Genomic DNA, 18204 nt, shown 5'->3' with positions numbered 1-18204 from the left:
GCATCATACTTTTAACTCGGAGTATCTTTGTTTAAAGTGTAAAATAAGTGCTTTTTCTTGAAGGCACATAGCTTCAAGACGAATAGATTCAAAATGTTTAAAACTAAAAGGAGAAAAGAAAATATATTTTATACAATTGGTTATAACATTAAGCCTCTTGTATCAAACTGTATAAATAAATTATTTCAAGCTTCATGGACATAAGATGACTCGTTGCATACCCGTAGTGAGTGAGGGATTCTAAAAAACGGACATTCAAGGGAGTCCTCCTAGAAAATCCTTTTTCTTTTTTTCTCTCTTTGTTTCTCTCTCTTTTCGTCTTCTCTCTCTTTGTTTTTATCTTTTCAAGCTGGGGCATACGAATACTTAATCAACTTTATTATGAGATCAATTCAAAAATGAGTTTTTTCCTTGATATATTGTCATGCCCTTATCTCAAATTGTCAACGATATAGAGCGTTTTTGGTGAGACTTTTTTTTTTTTTTTTAATCAAAGCCCATACTTTCAGCTATCCAATGAGATACTTTTAAACATTTTGAATCTATAACACTGTTGGACAGTGTTATTAGTATATGTAGTATATAGAAGTATTTTCTGAATATTTTTTTTTAATTTTCTCAATTATTTTGACCCTTTTCAATATGATTTCTCTCTCCCTCCTTAGCCCGAGCAACGCCGGGTAGTCCTTAGCTAGTGAGTGATATATTCAATATTTGCATCCATAGATTTCTGTATTTGATCCACATACATTTACTACTCAAAATAGATATAAGCATGTTCACCCTCGTCCAAGTAATCCCATCTTTAGAAATTCGATACATCACTAGTTTATCTTTAGAAAGACCGATTATTATGGGTGAAAAAAATATAGCAATTCTCAAGGAACCACTAGTGCGGGAAAGATACTGAGTAACACTGAAGATTGGTTGAAGAATTATGGGTGTAAGACTATATTGTTTTGGTGTAGAATTGAGGATTGACATCTAAGTATTTCGTGACTATATCACTGTTAGAAACGACAGGGATTTGTCTTTATTTTCTTGTTATCATAGCTGCTCAAAGCTAATCTAATAAAACGCCATAACATCTATGTGTAAATCCTGCCAAACATTCTTCAATTTTCTTTTCAAATATTTATATAAATAGCATATAAAATGTACTTGGCAAATTTCAAATTTTATTAATATTACTTGCAAAAAAAAAAAGGCAATGAAATAGATGCTATTTTATCACACTTTTTTCTATATTGACAATTTTTCTTACACATCAAGGATTCTTGAGAGGAAATAAGCTTTTTGTGTTAGAGCTAATAACATCACAAAGGGTATTGTTTCACAAACATAAATTATGTATATATATATGAAGAAGAACACTTTTTTTTTTTCAGGGGTAAAGTAGGTCAATCCAGATTACAATTTTCTTATTTTGTGATCCATTCAAAGGGTTAAAAAAATATTCCAATTTTTTCAGATTCATGAGAAAAAAAAACAGTGATGATGGTAGTAACACATTGGATAAAAAATATTTATAGGGATTTATATCCCAGAATAATCTTTATTGCATCTCTCTCGTCTCAACCTGTCTTTGAAATAAAAAAAGATCCGGAACGGATTGCTAGTTAACCAATTGTGTCCCCAATATTGAACTGCTCTCTAATTATAATCTATCATTGATATTCACAAACTAACACAATTTAATTTAAGTACAACCAATCTACGTTTTAAATAGCAGAAAAATTGTGAGCGTACAAAAATATAGAAGTATATATTTGTTGTATAATATCGGAATCCCTGCCATTAAATAGGTAATGTCCAGAGTAACGATTGTAATTTTCAGTCTACAAGTTGATTTATATTTTATTTTTTCTGCCTATTTGGAAGAGGAAAGAAAAATTAAGAAAAAAAATAAGTATTAAGTGCATACAAATCAACATTTGTATCTAAGTTTTTTTTTGTTAGCTATTGATGCATTGGAGATCACCATTGTCACTTCGTTACCATTACTGTATTTTGCATTTTTTCACCAAACAGAAACTGAACAAAGAAGCACAAAGCCAGTTGGTAGTTAGGTTATTCTTCAAAACTAGGAATTATTATTTATTGGGAGGTAAATACTGTGTATGTTTAAGCTGGGCCGTTTTTTGTTTTTCTTTTTAATTAGTAATCTGTAGAGTGAATTTTTTTTCCTTAGATGTTGTAGTTACTATTTAACTCCGTAGTGGTAAATTTCATTCAATTATATTCCAAACATGATTCAACATTCGTGTTTGCTCATAAAAGATTGAGTGTAATCTTGAGGATTTGTTGTGGAGTTAAAATTGTTAGTTTATTGTTAGAGTCAGAGCAGAATAGAGGGTCGACATTGAATTCATTCTTGCCAATGAATTACTTTTTTATTTCCTGCTTCCCCTTCTCCCTCATCACAGCTGATTGTAGCTGATCTAATGAAACGTCATGACAGCTAAGCTGCCCATAACATTCTTCAAATTGTCAAGGGCTATCATGTTGATTTTCGGCTTCTTTTCTTTACATGCCCAAAATACACACCATTTTGATCACGAATAATTCAATCATTCTTGGAAATTATCGCAGCTTAATAACAAGAACTAATTCGGATTCAAGTCATCAACGTTCAAGACACTAATAAGGAGTAAAACAAGCCGAAAATTTAAAAACTGACTCCAAAATACAAGTAAAATGTGTATGGAAGTGGAGAAGGTTATGATGTACTTTTTAACCTTTCAACGGTTGGTATTTTTGTGCTTTAAGGGTCTGAACTGGTATTTTTGAAAATGTGGGCCTGTATAAAGTCTTGGATAAGGTGTGCACACACCAAGCTGATGTGCTTGAAATATCGTATCTTGTTTGAAGTATTTTGTAAGGAGAGGTTATTCAAGGACGAGCAATCAATCTACAAAGAAGGTAATGAGAAAAAAAAATTGTAAATAGTGTTGAAAGTCATCAAACCACGAACTTTTCTATGATTTTGGAGCAGCAAGCGATCTCTAGCATGTGGCCTTAAAAGTTATTGGTAAAGGATAATACTTTTTTTTTGGAAGGGGGGCAGGAGAAGGGGGGAGGCTTGCTATTTAGAATTTTTTTTTAAATCCAAGATTTACAGTATTTTCTAACAAAAATTCTAAAATTAAATTACAAATATAATTTTTTATTTTACAAATTTTAAATTTTTAACAGAAAAGTTTTCAAAAATTCATAGCAATTAACAAAAAATTCAGATTTCAGGAAAGAAATTTCAAAATTACATTTTTTGAAAAAAAAATTCAATTACATTTTCAAGAAAAAAATTCAAAAATCCATACCTACTCACAAAAATTAATTTTTTTGGAAATAAATTTCAAAAATCCATAGCTATGCTAAAAAAATATCAAAAGTACAGAGCTGTTAACAAAAACATTAATTTTTTATGGGAATTAATTTCCAAAATTAAATTTCTATTATTAAATTTTTCGGAGAAAAAATTCCAAAATCCATTGCTATTCACAGACAATTAATTTTTTTTTGAAAAAAATTTTGAAAACTTTAATTTAATTTCAAATATTATATTTTCTAGAAAAAATCAAAAATTCCTTAATTAATAGCTCCTTTATGCTATAAAGATCGATCTGCTTAGCAAAAATATAGTTCAAGAATTTCTTATTTGTGACTAAACAGCAGCAGAAGCTAAATCGCATTGTACGCTTTTACGCATTTTTGGTTACCTGTCTTGATGGTTTACAGCTCCACTTTCTAAAACAAGATAATCTTTATTTAATTATAAAAATATATTACTTTTCAAAATGTTGTTTTTTTATAAAACCCATAATAAAAAAGTTTTACTTGATATACGTTTAGAAATTGCAATTGTGGAAGAGTTAAACGTTAAACAAATTTGCTAAAATTTTGTATTTGTGTTCTACTTACCTAGCTGCAATACCAAAATTAAGTTCTGCGTATAATGTTGGGGGAACAGCATCACATATAAATACATAGTGAGCCCCAATATTATTTTTATTTAACTCATTAATGCGTCCTGAGTTATTTCTTTTAATGAGAAGCACTTGTCTAGACAAATAGTAAACAATCGTTGTGCTTTAACGAGGCTATAGATACTAATACAACAAATAGTACCTCACCTTTTACAAATTTGATAATATTAGTTTGTATAAATATACTGACTTTATTCTTGTCAATTTTTTTGTTTGTTTTAAGTAGTGCCATGTTAATTAGACCAAATCACAAAGTGAGAGATTTATGATGAATTGTTATTTTAAAAAGCTTTTTCTTTAATTGTTTTAAAATATTCAAAGCCAAAGTTGTACGAAATAACTCTGTCTCTCAATGCTTTCATTCGGGCGTATTTATTTTGAATTATGTCAAATCGTGATAACATTATCTCAAATTGTCATTCCAAGTCTTTGAAGAGATTCTTAGATGACTTGGACTATGAATTAAGGGAAAGTTTTCATCGTTTGAAAGCAATCAACTGCTTTTTAGAACCTTTCTGGTTTGTATTTGATATTGTAAATATTTATTTCAATTCAAAGTACAAAGATTTAGGCCCCATCCATGCGGGCGGCAACGTTTTTAATAAGATTTTATATATTTTTTATTCGGATTCAAAAATAAATACCTTTAAGTCTGAGCCAGTAAAAAATGGGCATCTTATTGTCATGAGCATATTTGGCGTTTAAAAATAAGCTTATCCTCTTAATAAATACAATATGCTTGTACAAGTTATTTATCGTGTAAACGGCAGCCAACTTTTTTGAAAATTTACAATTATCATTATCAACTAGTGGGTTACACATTTTGATTTCTAATAATAGGACCTATGGTCCAATTAGTATCAGTTGTAGACGGAAAAGCGTAAATATTTAGAAATTACTCAAATTTAACATTAGATTTTGATTCTCAACAAAAAAAAAAAAGATCTTCTTTGGTATTAAATTGACTTTTATTTCGTATTTTTATTACTACAAAAGATCCCTATCGTAAATAATATTATGGGGAGCAAACGTTCTCTTTTACATCTTGAAAATTGACTTAATCCATAAAAATCCGGACGTTTTCTTGAATGACTCAAAAAGTCCCTTGTACGCTCTGGATATTTGTAAAAAAAAGGACATACCTAGGCAAATGAGGACGATTGGTCCGTGATCAGTCTATATATTGCTGCAAATAAATCTTTTTGTAAGTATGTGAAACAAAACGCCGGCACCAAGTGGATATATATATTTCTTTTTTTCAGTTTCTTCAGAAAAACGTTGCTTTGTATATGGGGCCTTTGGCCTCCTAACAAAAGTAAAAGATATTTTATTACCCCCCATGAAAATATACACCCATTGATAGAGTGGTACTAAATACAACTCTGCTGGTATGTTAAAAAAAGAAACCAAAAATTAAGGTAGTCAAATACCCAATTTTAATCATGTTTCGGAATGGAACTGCTTAGCTGTTATGAAATTTGATTAGAATAGCTGCAATTGGCTATAAAAGGAAGGAAATAAGCAAGACTCCTATTCCGTATCAAGTAAGATAGGAATGACTCGGATATCAATCCTCAATTCTACTCGGGATAGGTACAACAAGGACATACACTTAATAAGTAACTCAAAACGTTTTCTTTCTCATCTTAGGTCATATATTTTTACAACTATAGCCTTTAAAGTAAGTTTTATGATGGAGGATATTCCGCCATTCCTGCCATAGGGATTAGGTAAGTTTTTGCTGTCTTCTATAGCAGATTAGTTATCAATTCTTTCATAATCCTTCTTCGTTACAAAAATTAAAAAAGATGTATGAGTAACGAGTGTCTTTTCTCCAGACATGGTGCATTTATGAAAAATATATATTATATTTCTTTTATTGTTGTTTTATTGCAAAGTATAGTTTTGCAATAAATATAGAGCGTAAGAATTTTTTCTTATTTTTTAGGACACTGAGTGGGACCGTTGGACAAGAGTATTCGAATCTATGCTACTTATATGTCGTTCAAACTTTTTCATCAAAAGAAAAATCAGTTCATTTATTTTGAGTCATTGCACTTGAAAAAATGAATTTAATTAAACGTCATGGAATGCTACTAAAACTATTTTCTTGATAATTACATCACGAAGAATTGTGATGTGTATAAAGACAGAAATATTCAAATTCATTCCTTCCCTTGACCTTGTATCTACCTTAAGCAACTTACAAAATATAGACATATTTTTTTTGCAAAATCAAATGACAACAAAATTATTTATTTAGACAAAAATATTATTAAAAATATATTAAAAAAACTCAATTCTCAATGGAACATCTTCAATCATCGCAAAAAAAATACCTAATAGATTTTAACTATTCATATATATATATTCATAAGTTTCTCATTTCCCCAGAGGAAAAACTCATTTTTAAATTTGAGGATTCCCAAACAATTGTAAACAATATATAAAAATTGGTAAATTCATTTAATTTTTTTAGTATTTTAAGAAGAAAACATAAAATATTTACCTGTCCTATCAAAACTTTTGCAAAATATCAAAAATCATTGAATTTTTTCTGCATTCAAAAGTGTAGTTAAACTAATTAAATATTCATTTGTATATTTTCTATCCGTTAAACATCATGTTTTGTTGATGAGCATATGTAGCACATCTTTGGTACGTTTCAGCATCAATTGTTGAACCCTTTATCTCAAGTAAATATTTGATATGTACTATTAAACTTTTCACATAATGAATTGCATAAATGAAGTAATTAAATGCAAGGGAATTATTTTACTATATGGATCTTTTGAGAAGGTGTAAAACCCTCAGAAATCCATAGTCCTAATATTGTATATAGAAGTAAAATTTGAAAAATGAGAACTGCATGATATATATATCCGTATTGACTGAAAAGCAATGTTCAATTGATTTAAAAATATACACACAGAACAAAAGAGTTGGGACCAGCTTACTATTTCTATCTATAAAAAAGGAAAATTTCTTAAAAGAATTCTTCATTCTCCTGAATTCCCATCAAATTGATACCAAAAAAGGTCTTTACTAATTATTTTATGTAGTAAAAAGTTGGTATTTGAGATTAACAATATTTTTATTATATCCGATTTTGATAGTTTTGAAAAAACAAGGTTAATTTTTAATTCAATTGGGTACTTGAATCATTTTGTAATATGTATGAACAGAAATTTGACCTTTCCCCTAGGTCAAATATTTAAACGGAATTTTCCAACAAATGATGTATTTATAGGAACATCTAATTTCAGAAAAAATGGACAAAAAAAGATTGATGGTACTACAATTTTTGCATAATTGCTGTAGGCCCGACTTTTCAAGGATCCATTTTGACCCAAAACTAACTATACAGTTTGCAACAATTACATACATACATTTATAATTGACTTAAAGATTTAAAATCTTTCAGAATTTTGACCTGTAACACGCGTAACATAAAACATATTTATTTATTTTTTTTTTTTTTTGCAAATATTCCCTCATAGTAACGTCCTAAATTATAATTAACTACTAACTACTGAAGTATCTTAGAATAAATTCAGGAATTTCTTTGAGGGGGGAAAAGTTTTTAGTGACAAATTTAGAACTCTGATCCCTTCCAGAACTCTCAAATTGTTGTTACCCTCGGCTAATTTAGAGTTATATAATTTTTATATAAGATTTTTTTTTACATAATTAGTATTAAGGTTCAAAACAAGTCGTCTTAAATGCTAATAGATGAATATTTCGTCTATTTTTCAGTTAATGAATGATTTTATACTTGATTAAAGAGAAAAATCGGTTTATTCTAAAATATAATGGAACTATTTAAAACCCCAACGATGTTCAAACAATCATTTGCAACATGATAGCTTATACTGTAAGTCCAAATTGAGTCTCTTGTCTTTGATCACAAGTCCAAGTCATTGAATACGTTCATCGAGCCGAGTTCGAGTTCATTGATTTCTTTTGAGCTCATTTCAAGTCCGTAATTATAATATGAAGCCGGTAGTGTTAAGGCAGCTCTAAAAATAAAATAGCTTTCGAGTCTGAGTTGAGTTGTGAGTCTTAGCTTTCGAGTCCATTCAAGTCTCAAGTTTATTATTGTGAGATCTAGACGAGTGCAAAGTCTTCCAAATATGGACAACTCAAGTCCAAGTTCAGTCACCAATCTTGAGTCCAAGTGCCCACTTTTGCAATCTGTGGTTAATATTGACATATCAGTAGAGTGTTCTGTAGGGTCTATGTGATATTTTTCTTGATCCACCAAGGTTTTGTAGCATCAAATTTAATAATTTCATTTACAAATAGTGGTAGTCTCCGGTATTACTCGGAATTATTAGGGTCCAACGTACAGACAAAATTTGTTTAATGATATAAATTTGTTTACTTAATAGATAATATAAATCTCTAAGAAATTATCAGTATTAATCTACGTTTGTTATTAGCCCATTCATACGTAGTTACTCAATACTTATATGGTATCTCCTTAAGAATGAAACAATATTGATAATTGGTTAAGAAAACAAAAAATATTGTTCAGGTTCTAAATAAGAAAAAGAGCCCTCAAAAATGCGTAGGATTTACAACTTTAAGTATATGGACTCATCTTTTCTTTTCTTCTTAAATAAGACGCTTATTGTAACATTATTATCTATTAAATCAAGTAGTCAGGGAGGTCTAAAGGGGTGTTGACTGGTTTGTTCATGCATACATTTTCGACTGCATGTCTTCCTTCGTTATTATTATCCGGCGTCTGCAATAAATCCAGCGGACCCACTTTTAGATAGTAAGCAAACATTCAAAAAGGACTTTACGACTGATAAGACACACTTTGCTTTATTAATATAGTTTGATTTACCTATATATTGTAGATATAGGAAATAAATGTTTCTTCCGCCTGTTACCAAGAAACTTTTCAATCAAAAATAGTCCAATAATGTCGTCCCAGATTTCTTTATAATTATTAGAATTACACATTAATAGATTAAAACAAAAGACTTCGTATCTTTTAAGATTTCAAATATTCTCAAGAATAAAGCAACGTCGTCTTAAGCATCAATTTAAACCTTTGAGTAGTTCTCAATAACTTGTACAATTGAATTCGTTAATTGGGATGATTACCACACAAGACACACAATAACTTTTTCAAACTGACAAAGCGTACAATAGTTGGCTCATGAAATACATAATGTTAAATATTTATACTTTTTTGGCCATGTAATAGAGAGCCGTAAGCAGGGTGAGACCAAGTGGCCTGCCCCCTATCAATAGTAGTATTGATTGGTATATTATAGAATTTGAGTTATAATGTATGTATAAAAATTTTATAGAAAATAATTTTAAAGCCCTAAGAGAAATTTAAGCCCGAAGTTATAATCAATTGAATATGACCGCCAAATATGAATTCATATGAAATCGTTAAAGATGACCATACTCAAAATAAACAACTTAGATGTTAAAAGAAGGACTATTTCAAAGACTATCTTTAATATAGTAAGACTTTTTGGAATAATCAGTAAACACGCTATACTAATAAAATAACTTATTTTATAAGTTCAAACCACAACCCTCATAAAAAAGTATTATTATGTCTTTATTGTCGTGGAAATACATGCTTAAACTGCATAAATGTAAAGTCATATAAAATTGGCAAATATGTTACTTCTGGACCAAAAAGATACATGAATTAAGACGTCAGTAAATCTCCTATAAATGGAGTTGTCAGTAAATCTCCTAATTTATTACGAGGTTGTAAAGAGAAAAATGTTAATGTTCACTTTTGTAATTCATTCATTTGTGAACCGATCATTGAAATTCAAAGTTGAGCTAATGATTTAACTCAAACTGTTGAATCTTTATTAACATTCACTACTATATTTTGAATTTAAATAATTGGTTATCAAATAAATATCGTCTTCAAATCTGACAATACCAAAATCCTTACTTAATGTGATCTATCGATATCTCATAACTATGTATAATTTATCCAAATTATCTTCAATTAAGCCAAATAATGAGAAAAAGGGTTGTTTTTTTTTTTTTTTCATTTCAGTTCATCATGACTCCAATTCAGTCCATTGCTGTGGTTCTCAAATAAGGTATGCGTACCACTTGGGGTACTTGGAGGCATTCCAGGGGGTACTTGAGATTTTGAAGGAATATTTGACAAGTGGTACATAACTCAGGGTTGGCTGAAAGGGCTTAAGCCCACAAATTAAGGAAATTTTGTTTTGTACTAGAAAGTGTAGTATTCGAATTATTTTTCCAAATATTTAATTTTTTGTAAATAGCTTAAGATGTTTGAATTTTTTTTTCAAAAAATTTATTTTTTAAGAATACCAATGGATTTTTTAAATTTTTTATTAATTTCTAAGGATGATTTTTTTTAATTTTTTTTTTTTTTTTTTTTTTTTTTTTTTGAGACTAGCTATAGATTTTTGAAATTTTTTTTTTTTTAATTTGGATTTTGGAATTTTTGCGAATAACTGTGATTTTTTTTTTGATGGGGGAGGATTTTGGAACTTTTGCGAATAACTGTGCTGTTTTTTTTGTTCTTTTTAAATTTAATTTTTGAAATATTTTGAAAAAGTTTTAATTTTTAAATTTTGTTAAAAAGTTTTAATTTTTAAATTTGGTGAAAAAGTTTTAATTTTTAAATTTTGTTAAAAAGTTTTAATTTTTAAATTTTGTCAAAAAGTTTTAATTTTTAAATTTTGTGAAAAAGTTTTAGTTTTTAAATGTTTTTTGTACAAAATTTTATTTTTTAGACTTCTTTTTTTTTTACAATCAAAAAACCAAGCCCCTTTCCCCCTCCAAAATATAATCCTGCAATCCCCTTGTCACTGAAACTAAAAAAGATTTTTGCTGGTAAAATACTTGGGTTAAATAAATATTTTACAATTCGTACATCACTAAAAAAAAAGTTTGAGAATCCCTGGTCTATTGTACATATTATGCTATTTCTATTAAAAGGGGCTTAAATAACATTATATTAAGAAAGCAACATATGACTACAACAATTTGAAATAAGGACATTTTAAAACCTGTCTTTTAGCACCGGCTGCTGTAAGTCATCCGCATAAGATGATGACCCTATTTTGAGAGTGGAAAAAGGAGGAAAACCGACTCTATATACATTGAACATTTACAAAACGAAGCAATGTTGCTATCTAACGTCACATACGCATTTTATTTTTTTTTAATTTTATTTTTTTTGCTTGTTTTTCAAAGACGAAAGCCAAAGAGGTAAGTAAAATAGATGTGTGGAGAAATACAGAAACAAAAAGCGTAAATGAGTGAAAGTACCCCTTCTTCCGAGAAGAAGAAGGTGTGAGGGAAAGAAGAAACAAGCGTGTGTGCTTTGCATTACTCCTCCGGGTTTTTTTCCCGCGCATAATGCTTTTTTTTTTTGACAAAAAAACAATAACATTCAGTCTTAGTAGAGATGATTTCATTTCAATTCTCATAACAGTTTATACTAAACAATTGCAGACATAAGAACACAAAAAATAATATATTAATTTGTATTTGTCAAAAGTTAAATCCACAACAACAGCAACAACAAAAAAAAAAAAAACAGAATAAATATATATAAACATTATTTAGAAAGTCAAAATCGATGCAACATGTCAGTGATTTTACCTTCCATGCGGATTAGTACAGAGTCCAAAACACCTTATTCTGATGCAACCCAGGTAATTATTACAAAATATATTTTCCTATAATTGTTTCTCTTTGTAACATGTATGTGTGTAGAAGTAATCAAGTGCCGTGAGGCACATGTTTAGAGCACACTTTAAGGGATTCCTCGTTGTATACATTATAGTAGAAATAAATATTTATTTATTCTTTTAAGAAATAAATAAATGAATTCCATACGCAAAATAACCTTACAAATTTTTGTATACGCTTTATTAGATGATATGCAAATACGTGAGGTTTTGTTTGGGGTGAGGGGTCCTTGTTTTTTTGTCAAATTGAAGATCAAGGACGTGGAAAACTTCAAACTGGCAATAACAAAAACGAAGTTTTTCCGGTTCTTTAATAGAAACTTATTTATTTACAATTACTGTCCGCGGCCCATTTTAGTGGCCTTTGCTTCTAAAAATAACCGTGGAAGAATGCAAGGCTACTAAACACAGGGCTATTTGAGCAATTGTCCCGTAATCAGCCCACTATAGCATATTTTACCCAGTTAGTTGTTTAAGTTGAAAGGACTTATCAAAACATGAGCATTGCTTTGTGAATGTACTTTTTTTTTGTGCCACACTTAAGGCCTTACTTTGGAAATTCATTTTCATTTGTAATTGTATGTTCCTGGTCTAATTGTATAAAAAACAATTTACATTCTGATTATTTTTGTTATTTAAAAATGATATTGAGGAAAGGACCTGAGCTGAGAAGATATCAGAACTAACTTTGTTTACATATATGACAAAAAATGTGTATTTCATTGTCTTATCAACTTCCTATTTATTCAAATTTTTTTTTATGGGAAGTTCCCACATTTTTTATATATATGTTTTTGTTAAAAACTCTTTACTCAATGAGTTTTTATTCTACTTTAAGCCTTGCAATTTAGTAAGATTAAACTCTATAAATTTTGTATCATATAGAAACGCTCGATAATAGTTTTTTTCTTCTCCTTAATTTAAGCTTATTTAAAATATGTTAATCATGACGTAAATGACGGATTTGTAGGATAATGATGTAATTAAGATGATTTCCTTCGACGGACGAATTTTACATCCAATAATTAGGGTATGTTTTTAGAAGGTCAAATAATGCTCAGTGCACTACGTTTGTCTGACGTAGAAATATTATATATAAAATTGCCTAGTTGTAAAATAGGGCCGGCCATTTTTGAACATATATTTTCTCTTCTATCATTTAACAGAGATTTGATCTGTCACAATACTTTAGTTTGTCTGTCCTTCCTTAAAAAAAACACTTTTCTAAAACAATCATTGATTTTATATAGATATAGGTGTCTTGTGAACATTAATGGTTAGAAAAGTGTCTATGGAAAACGTGCTGAAAATGAACAAATAATAAAGTGTGTCAAATACAAATGTCACAATCAAGTCTCATTTTATTTGAATATTTGGTTTTAAATCTATCGTGTGCACTACGTATTAGATTACTTTTAGCTGTATACGTACACAAACTTTCTCTCACCTTTTTGAGTATTTCGTTGTCCCTGTTTAAATATAGTAGTACCTCCAAAGTTTGGAACGGAATATTCCCCAATTTGTATCCTTAATAATACAGAATGACTAAAATATATATCACTTATTTTCCCATATAGAAAAGTTGATATTCAAATTGTCATGATAACCTTTCAAAATATATTGCCCATTATTTTTTCCAATGTGCTTCTTATTGCATTAAGGATAAATATTTATGAATTTTGTTTTGGGGAAAACAGAAGGAAAATACAAAAGTGAGAAGCATTCCTTTGATATCTTATGCGTGATTTTAAATTCCCAGAGCTACGCTCTGAAATTATTCCTAACTATTTGCAAAAAAATAAATTATGTTACAAAGGAATTTCCTTCATTTTCATAAGCTCCCTCTAAAAAGTATTTCTGAAGAAATCCCCCCACTATAAGTACGAAATATTTATGACTATTAGAACAAAAATCAATTCAACATCATTCGACGTTATATTTTCAATATGACGCATATTTTTGTATATTTGAATGTCCATGAGAATTTTCTAGGCCTTAATTTGACGTAACTTGTATATGACATAAAAAATATGACAAACAATAATAGACAAATTCTTAAGAAATCCAATCATGCGGTCTCTAATACGCCCCTATAGATGCTTTCAAAACATAAGAAGTATACGCTGGATCCGTCAAGTCTACTTACTTTTGGAATCCTAATTTATAAAAAAAAGAACAATATGTAATTATGTATAAGCGTATTTCTTTTCTTTTTTTTGACTATTACGTCACATATTTAAAACACACATTACAAATTTGTATTTGTATAGGTATTTTGTTCATTTTAACCTAGATAGATAGACATGAAGCTGATGGATTCGTACATAACACGGACGTCAAACGATGAAAACGAATCAATTTTTATAATAGAGACTAATGGTATTTTTTAAATACTCAAACAAATTGGGATCTACAGATTCTCCTCCTTTTCAAAAGGAAGAGGTTATGTGACAAAAGATTATTAATACTTTTTGCATAAAATATAAGAAAAAAATTGACTCCACTAAATCACTTCATTTCAAAAAATGTGAGTGATGGAAGTTTGAAAAGTTCTTACAAATAAATTAACCATCAGATCGTTTCAAAATGGATCAATTCTCACAGTGTTACGACGTTTGTGCGCGAGTTGCGACTCACGCCTTGAGAAGGTTGATTCCTTTTTCTTTTTTTTTTTGTATTAGTATATTTTTTTTAAGAAAAAATGTTTTAAATAAAGAATTGTATCTGTTTTCAAAATTTGCAATATTGATTATTTGCTAAATCATTTTTAAGTCTATATTTTTCATATACAGTCGTCTGGATTTTCTTTCAATACATGTGTATTTTAGAATTATGCTTCTATTTACTTTTTCCGGAATGCATAAATATACATTTGCAAGAAATAAGTTATATATTGTAATATTGTTTTTCTCACTCTATTTTTTGCAATGATATATATTTTTAATTTTATTACTTATTTTTCTTTATTGATAGACTAAGAAACATCCTCCAAATCATATCAAACGTCCAATGAACGCATTCATGGTTTGGTCTCAACTGGAAAGACGAAAAATCATTGAAGTCACACCCGAGAAGCACAATGCAGAAATATCAAAAGAACTTGGCCGTCGTTGGAAAATGTTAAATGAAGAAGATCAGAAACCCTACATACAAGAGGCAGAAAGACTCCGGGTTCTCCATTTAAAAGAATATCCGAATTATAAATATCGCCCCAGAAAGAAGTCCCTCAAAGACTCTGGTTCCCTCTCTCCAGGCTCACCTGATTCGGATTCTTTTATTGGTATCAGTGGCAGTAGTAAGAAAAACAAAGTCTCCAAAAGACGAAGAAAGTCCCTTACTCCAAAGAAATCTCCTGATAATTTGTTAAATAATGAACTCTGTAGCAACGAGTCAACATACTCACCAGATAGTCAATATAGTATCTTTAATGATGATCTTCATACTCAAATCTTTCCACCCCTCGGCATTATTAATTCTAATCTGAATAACAATAACCCTTGCTCAATGGAATATGACGAGAATAACTTTTCTAATATGGAGCTATCCTTTGAGGACTACTACACGCCCCAAGAGAAATCCTTCTCTTGGACCAATGGACCCTTTCCAAATGACTCATTTGCAGACATTTTAACAGATTGTGAGCCTTGTTTGGATGACATCTTCAATCCAAAGGACTATGAATACTTTAGAGATCATTTTTATGATTTGGATCTCTTTGATTTGTCTAGTAGCAATAATAATTTATCAGATATAATCAATCTCATTTAATAATTTTTTGTAAAAAAAAAAAAAATGTCTTGTCATTTTTTGTATGTGCGTAAATATTTATCTATTATTATTATTTTTTTTTTTTTCAAAAAAAAAAAAAAATAGTCCTCTCCTAATGAGTGTAACTTTAGACTGATTATAACTTCTTTTTCAAAAAAAAAAAAGTACGTAGAAGGATACCAAAAGAGTCTTTAGATATTTTTTGAAATTGAAAAAAAAGTGAAATTATTTTTTATACATGAACTTTCTTACACATATTTTTACGGTTTTTTATTACAAATTTTTGCTTTTTATAAGTTTTTTTATAGCTTAGATGAGTTTATACGAGAAATACTATGTGAATCCACATACTCATCTCTTAATTGCATACAAATTTTGAGCTTATTTGATATATGTCATTATCATACTAGTCAAACTCTGAACTTTATTGTAAGGAATGAAAATCCAAGATTTTTATAAGAGCTTCAATGCCTATATATAAGTAACAATATGTATGACCCTTATTCTTAGATATGATGCTAGTCACAACCCACATGATGCCGCATATTTCGTGGTGTGATAGACCCCTTCAAGAGTGTAACTCTTTAATAATAATGAAAAACGTCACTTTAATATATTGAAAAATTTATATTATATAATGATTTTGATCTCTATTGAAATACAATTATAAATAATTTTATGACAGAATTAGTAATTATGAGGTACTTGTATCATTTGTAATGGCAAGAGGGGGCAATGGATGGAATCTAATAACTTCGAAGACCTAGGTATACTATGAGTCAGTCGGAAGAAGTGATACTCTGGTGGAAAACTTTATAGATTTTTTCATCCATCATTACAACCATTGGCGTTACCACCTTTCATCATTTTGGGGACCTTTGCCCTAAATGTTATAAACACCCTTATATAATTATTTGTATATACCTATGATGTGTACGAGTTAGCATGTATGTACGAGTTGTAGCTTGTATAGCAAATTGTAGAGTGTACAAGTTGCAATGTCTTTGTCTTAAAAATGCATTATTGAATTACAATATTGGTCGTTCTAATGACCATATTGCTATTTTCATTTTCAATGCGTAGTTATAAGTAATATCACAGAATATTTATATTTTAGATATTTTATTAAAATAGTCAAAAATTATACCGTTAATATATCGCTTTTCCATCATTTTTTGTTTGCAACTTGTAGAAAATCTCAATTGTACAACGTATATCTATGATAAAAAAATTAGGGGGACTTTATAAACAAAAAAAAGGGAGATATCGACGACCCTGATTACAACCCCAGACACTTCTTGTGAACAATGTTAGAACCAAAGTGGGGATGAACAATGGACCTCTTTTGCATTCAAGGACCACTCATTCTCTGCCTGATTTATTTGTGAGAAGAGATGAAGTTGTGTCTCGGGTTTTTAACCATTTTTTACTCGAGTTCATGAAATGATACCAAAATTTGCAAATTTTATATATGTTCCGTATCCAAGTTTCTCTAACATTCTCCTTGCAATTTTGGTTGGTCCACCAATACAGAAATTGGCCTACATATTCTGGTTGTTTGATTACCCTCCAAGACTATGGAAATATGGATCGGTGTTCTTTGATATCAACAGAGGAAGTCATTGTCCTTGCTCTTAGAGAAAGAAAAATTTTGAAACAGGATGACCATCTGATACAAAAACTGACCCACAAAGTAATTCCCCGTTTTTTTAAGAATATTTTCCTACTTTTAAACGAGGATTGCAATTCAATGGATCGTTGATATATATAGGAGAGGTACTACTTTATATACAACAGAGCAACGTGACGTGCTCATCTACTGTCAATAGGACTAACACTTTTTCACCACCAAGAACAGCTCTAACATACACATAAACATATATGTGGAAAAGAGTATGACCAGTTTTACTTTGGAAAAGATTACATAATATGCTTCACCCAAAAATCCTTCTTTTTCTTCCATTTTTTCAATAAAGACCAGTTCAATATCTTCCACACGACTTCAATATTTTTAGTACAGAGACCATAGGCGATATTCAAAATTTATACGGGGGAGAACATACCTATATATACATATATATATTATTTAAGATCAAGGGGGCTGGTCCTCCTGTAAACTCCACCTTTGTTGTTTGTCCACAAATCTTAATTTGAGTGCGAACGTGGATTCGAGATATTTATGGGTCTGATTACACTCCCTTCAACTTGTCCTTGAATTTATGAACGTCCTCACAGATTATCTTAAAGTGTAAGCTGACAGAAACAATATCATGGCTCGAATTTCCACATGTAAATTAATGCTGAATTGAAACAAAATCAATCAATTTATGAAGCAGATTGTGACTATGGATGAAAAATGGATCACTTACGTCAATATGAATTCTCCTACACATTACATTGAACAATTATAACGTTTGAAGCTGGCGATCGAACAAAAAGCAGCCAGCAATGGTGAGTAGGAGAAGAATCGTGCTTGATCAAGACAAACCCCGGCTGCACACATCTTTGATGACGCGCTGGGTTAACAGATGGAAGTTCTGATACATCCTACAGTCCAGGTAGAAAATTATCAAACAGAACGGGGCATACTTGCCTTGAATAGGATGATTGTCACTCTTCTTATAAAGTATTAGCGTAAGGTGAAAAATAGCAAGTTACTTTTTCCCCCCAACATATCCTAAAAGCAAAATGACTTTAAGGCGAAATGATTTAAGGCAAAATGT

At 29.8% G+C, this 18204-nt stretch overlaps 1 protein-coding gene across 1 annotated transcript; it reads left to right on the top strand.

Moving 5' to 3' along the window:
• The first annotated feature begins 11414 nt into the window (after window positions 1-11414).
• Window positions 11415-16160, top strand: LOC121118557 (uncharacterized). Its single transcript, XM_040713137.2, has 2 exons — window positions 11415-11677; window positions 14687-16160. Exons 1-2 carry the CDS (start codon window positions 11609-11611, stop codon window positions 15479-15481), a joined length of 864 nt encoding a protein of 287 aa, XP_040569071.1. The 5' UTR covers window positions 11415-11608; the 3' UTR covers window positions 15482-16160.
• The last annotated feature ends 2044 nt before the right edge of the window (window positions 16161-18204 follow it).

The sequence above is a fragment of the Lepeophtheirus salmonis genome, chromosome 5 (genome assembly GCF_016086655.4).
Source record: "Lepeophtheirus salmonis chromosome 5, UVic_Lsal_1.4, whole genome shotgun sequence".
Classification (NCBI taxonomy): Eukaryota; Metazoa; Arthropoda; class Copepoda; order Siphonostomatoida; family Caligidae; genus Lepeophtheirus; species Lepeophtheirus salmonis.
The sequence above is the reverse complement of the archived record's forward strand: the minus strand, read 5'-3'. Positions and strand labels throughout refer to the sequence as shown.

Excerpts from the sequence above, each read along its gene's own strand:
- LOC121118557 (XM_040713137.2), top strand. The coding sequence starts at position 11,609 with ATGTCAGTGATTTTACCTTCCATGCGGATTAGTACAGAGTCCAAAACA. Across the intron at positions 11,678-14,686 it reads CTTATTCTGATGCAACCCAG|ACTAAGAAACATCCTCCAAA; the intron begins GTAATTATTACA and ends CTTTATTGATAG.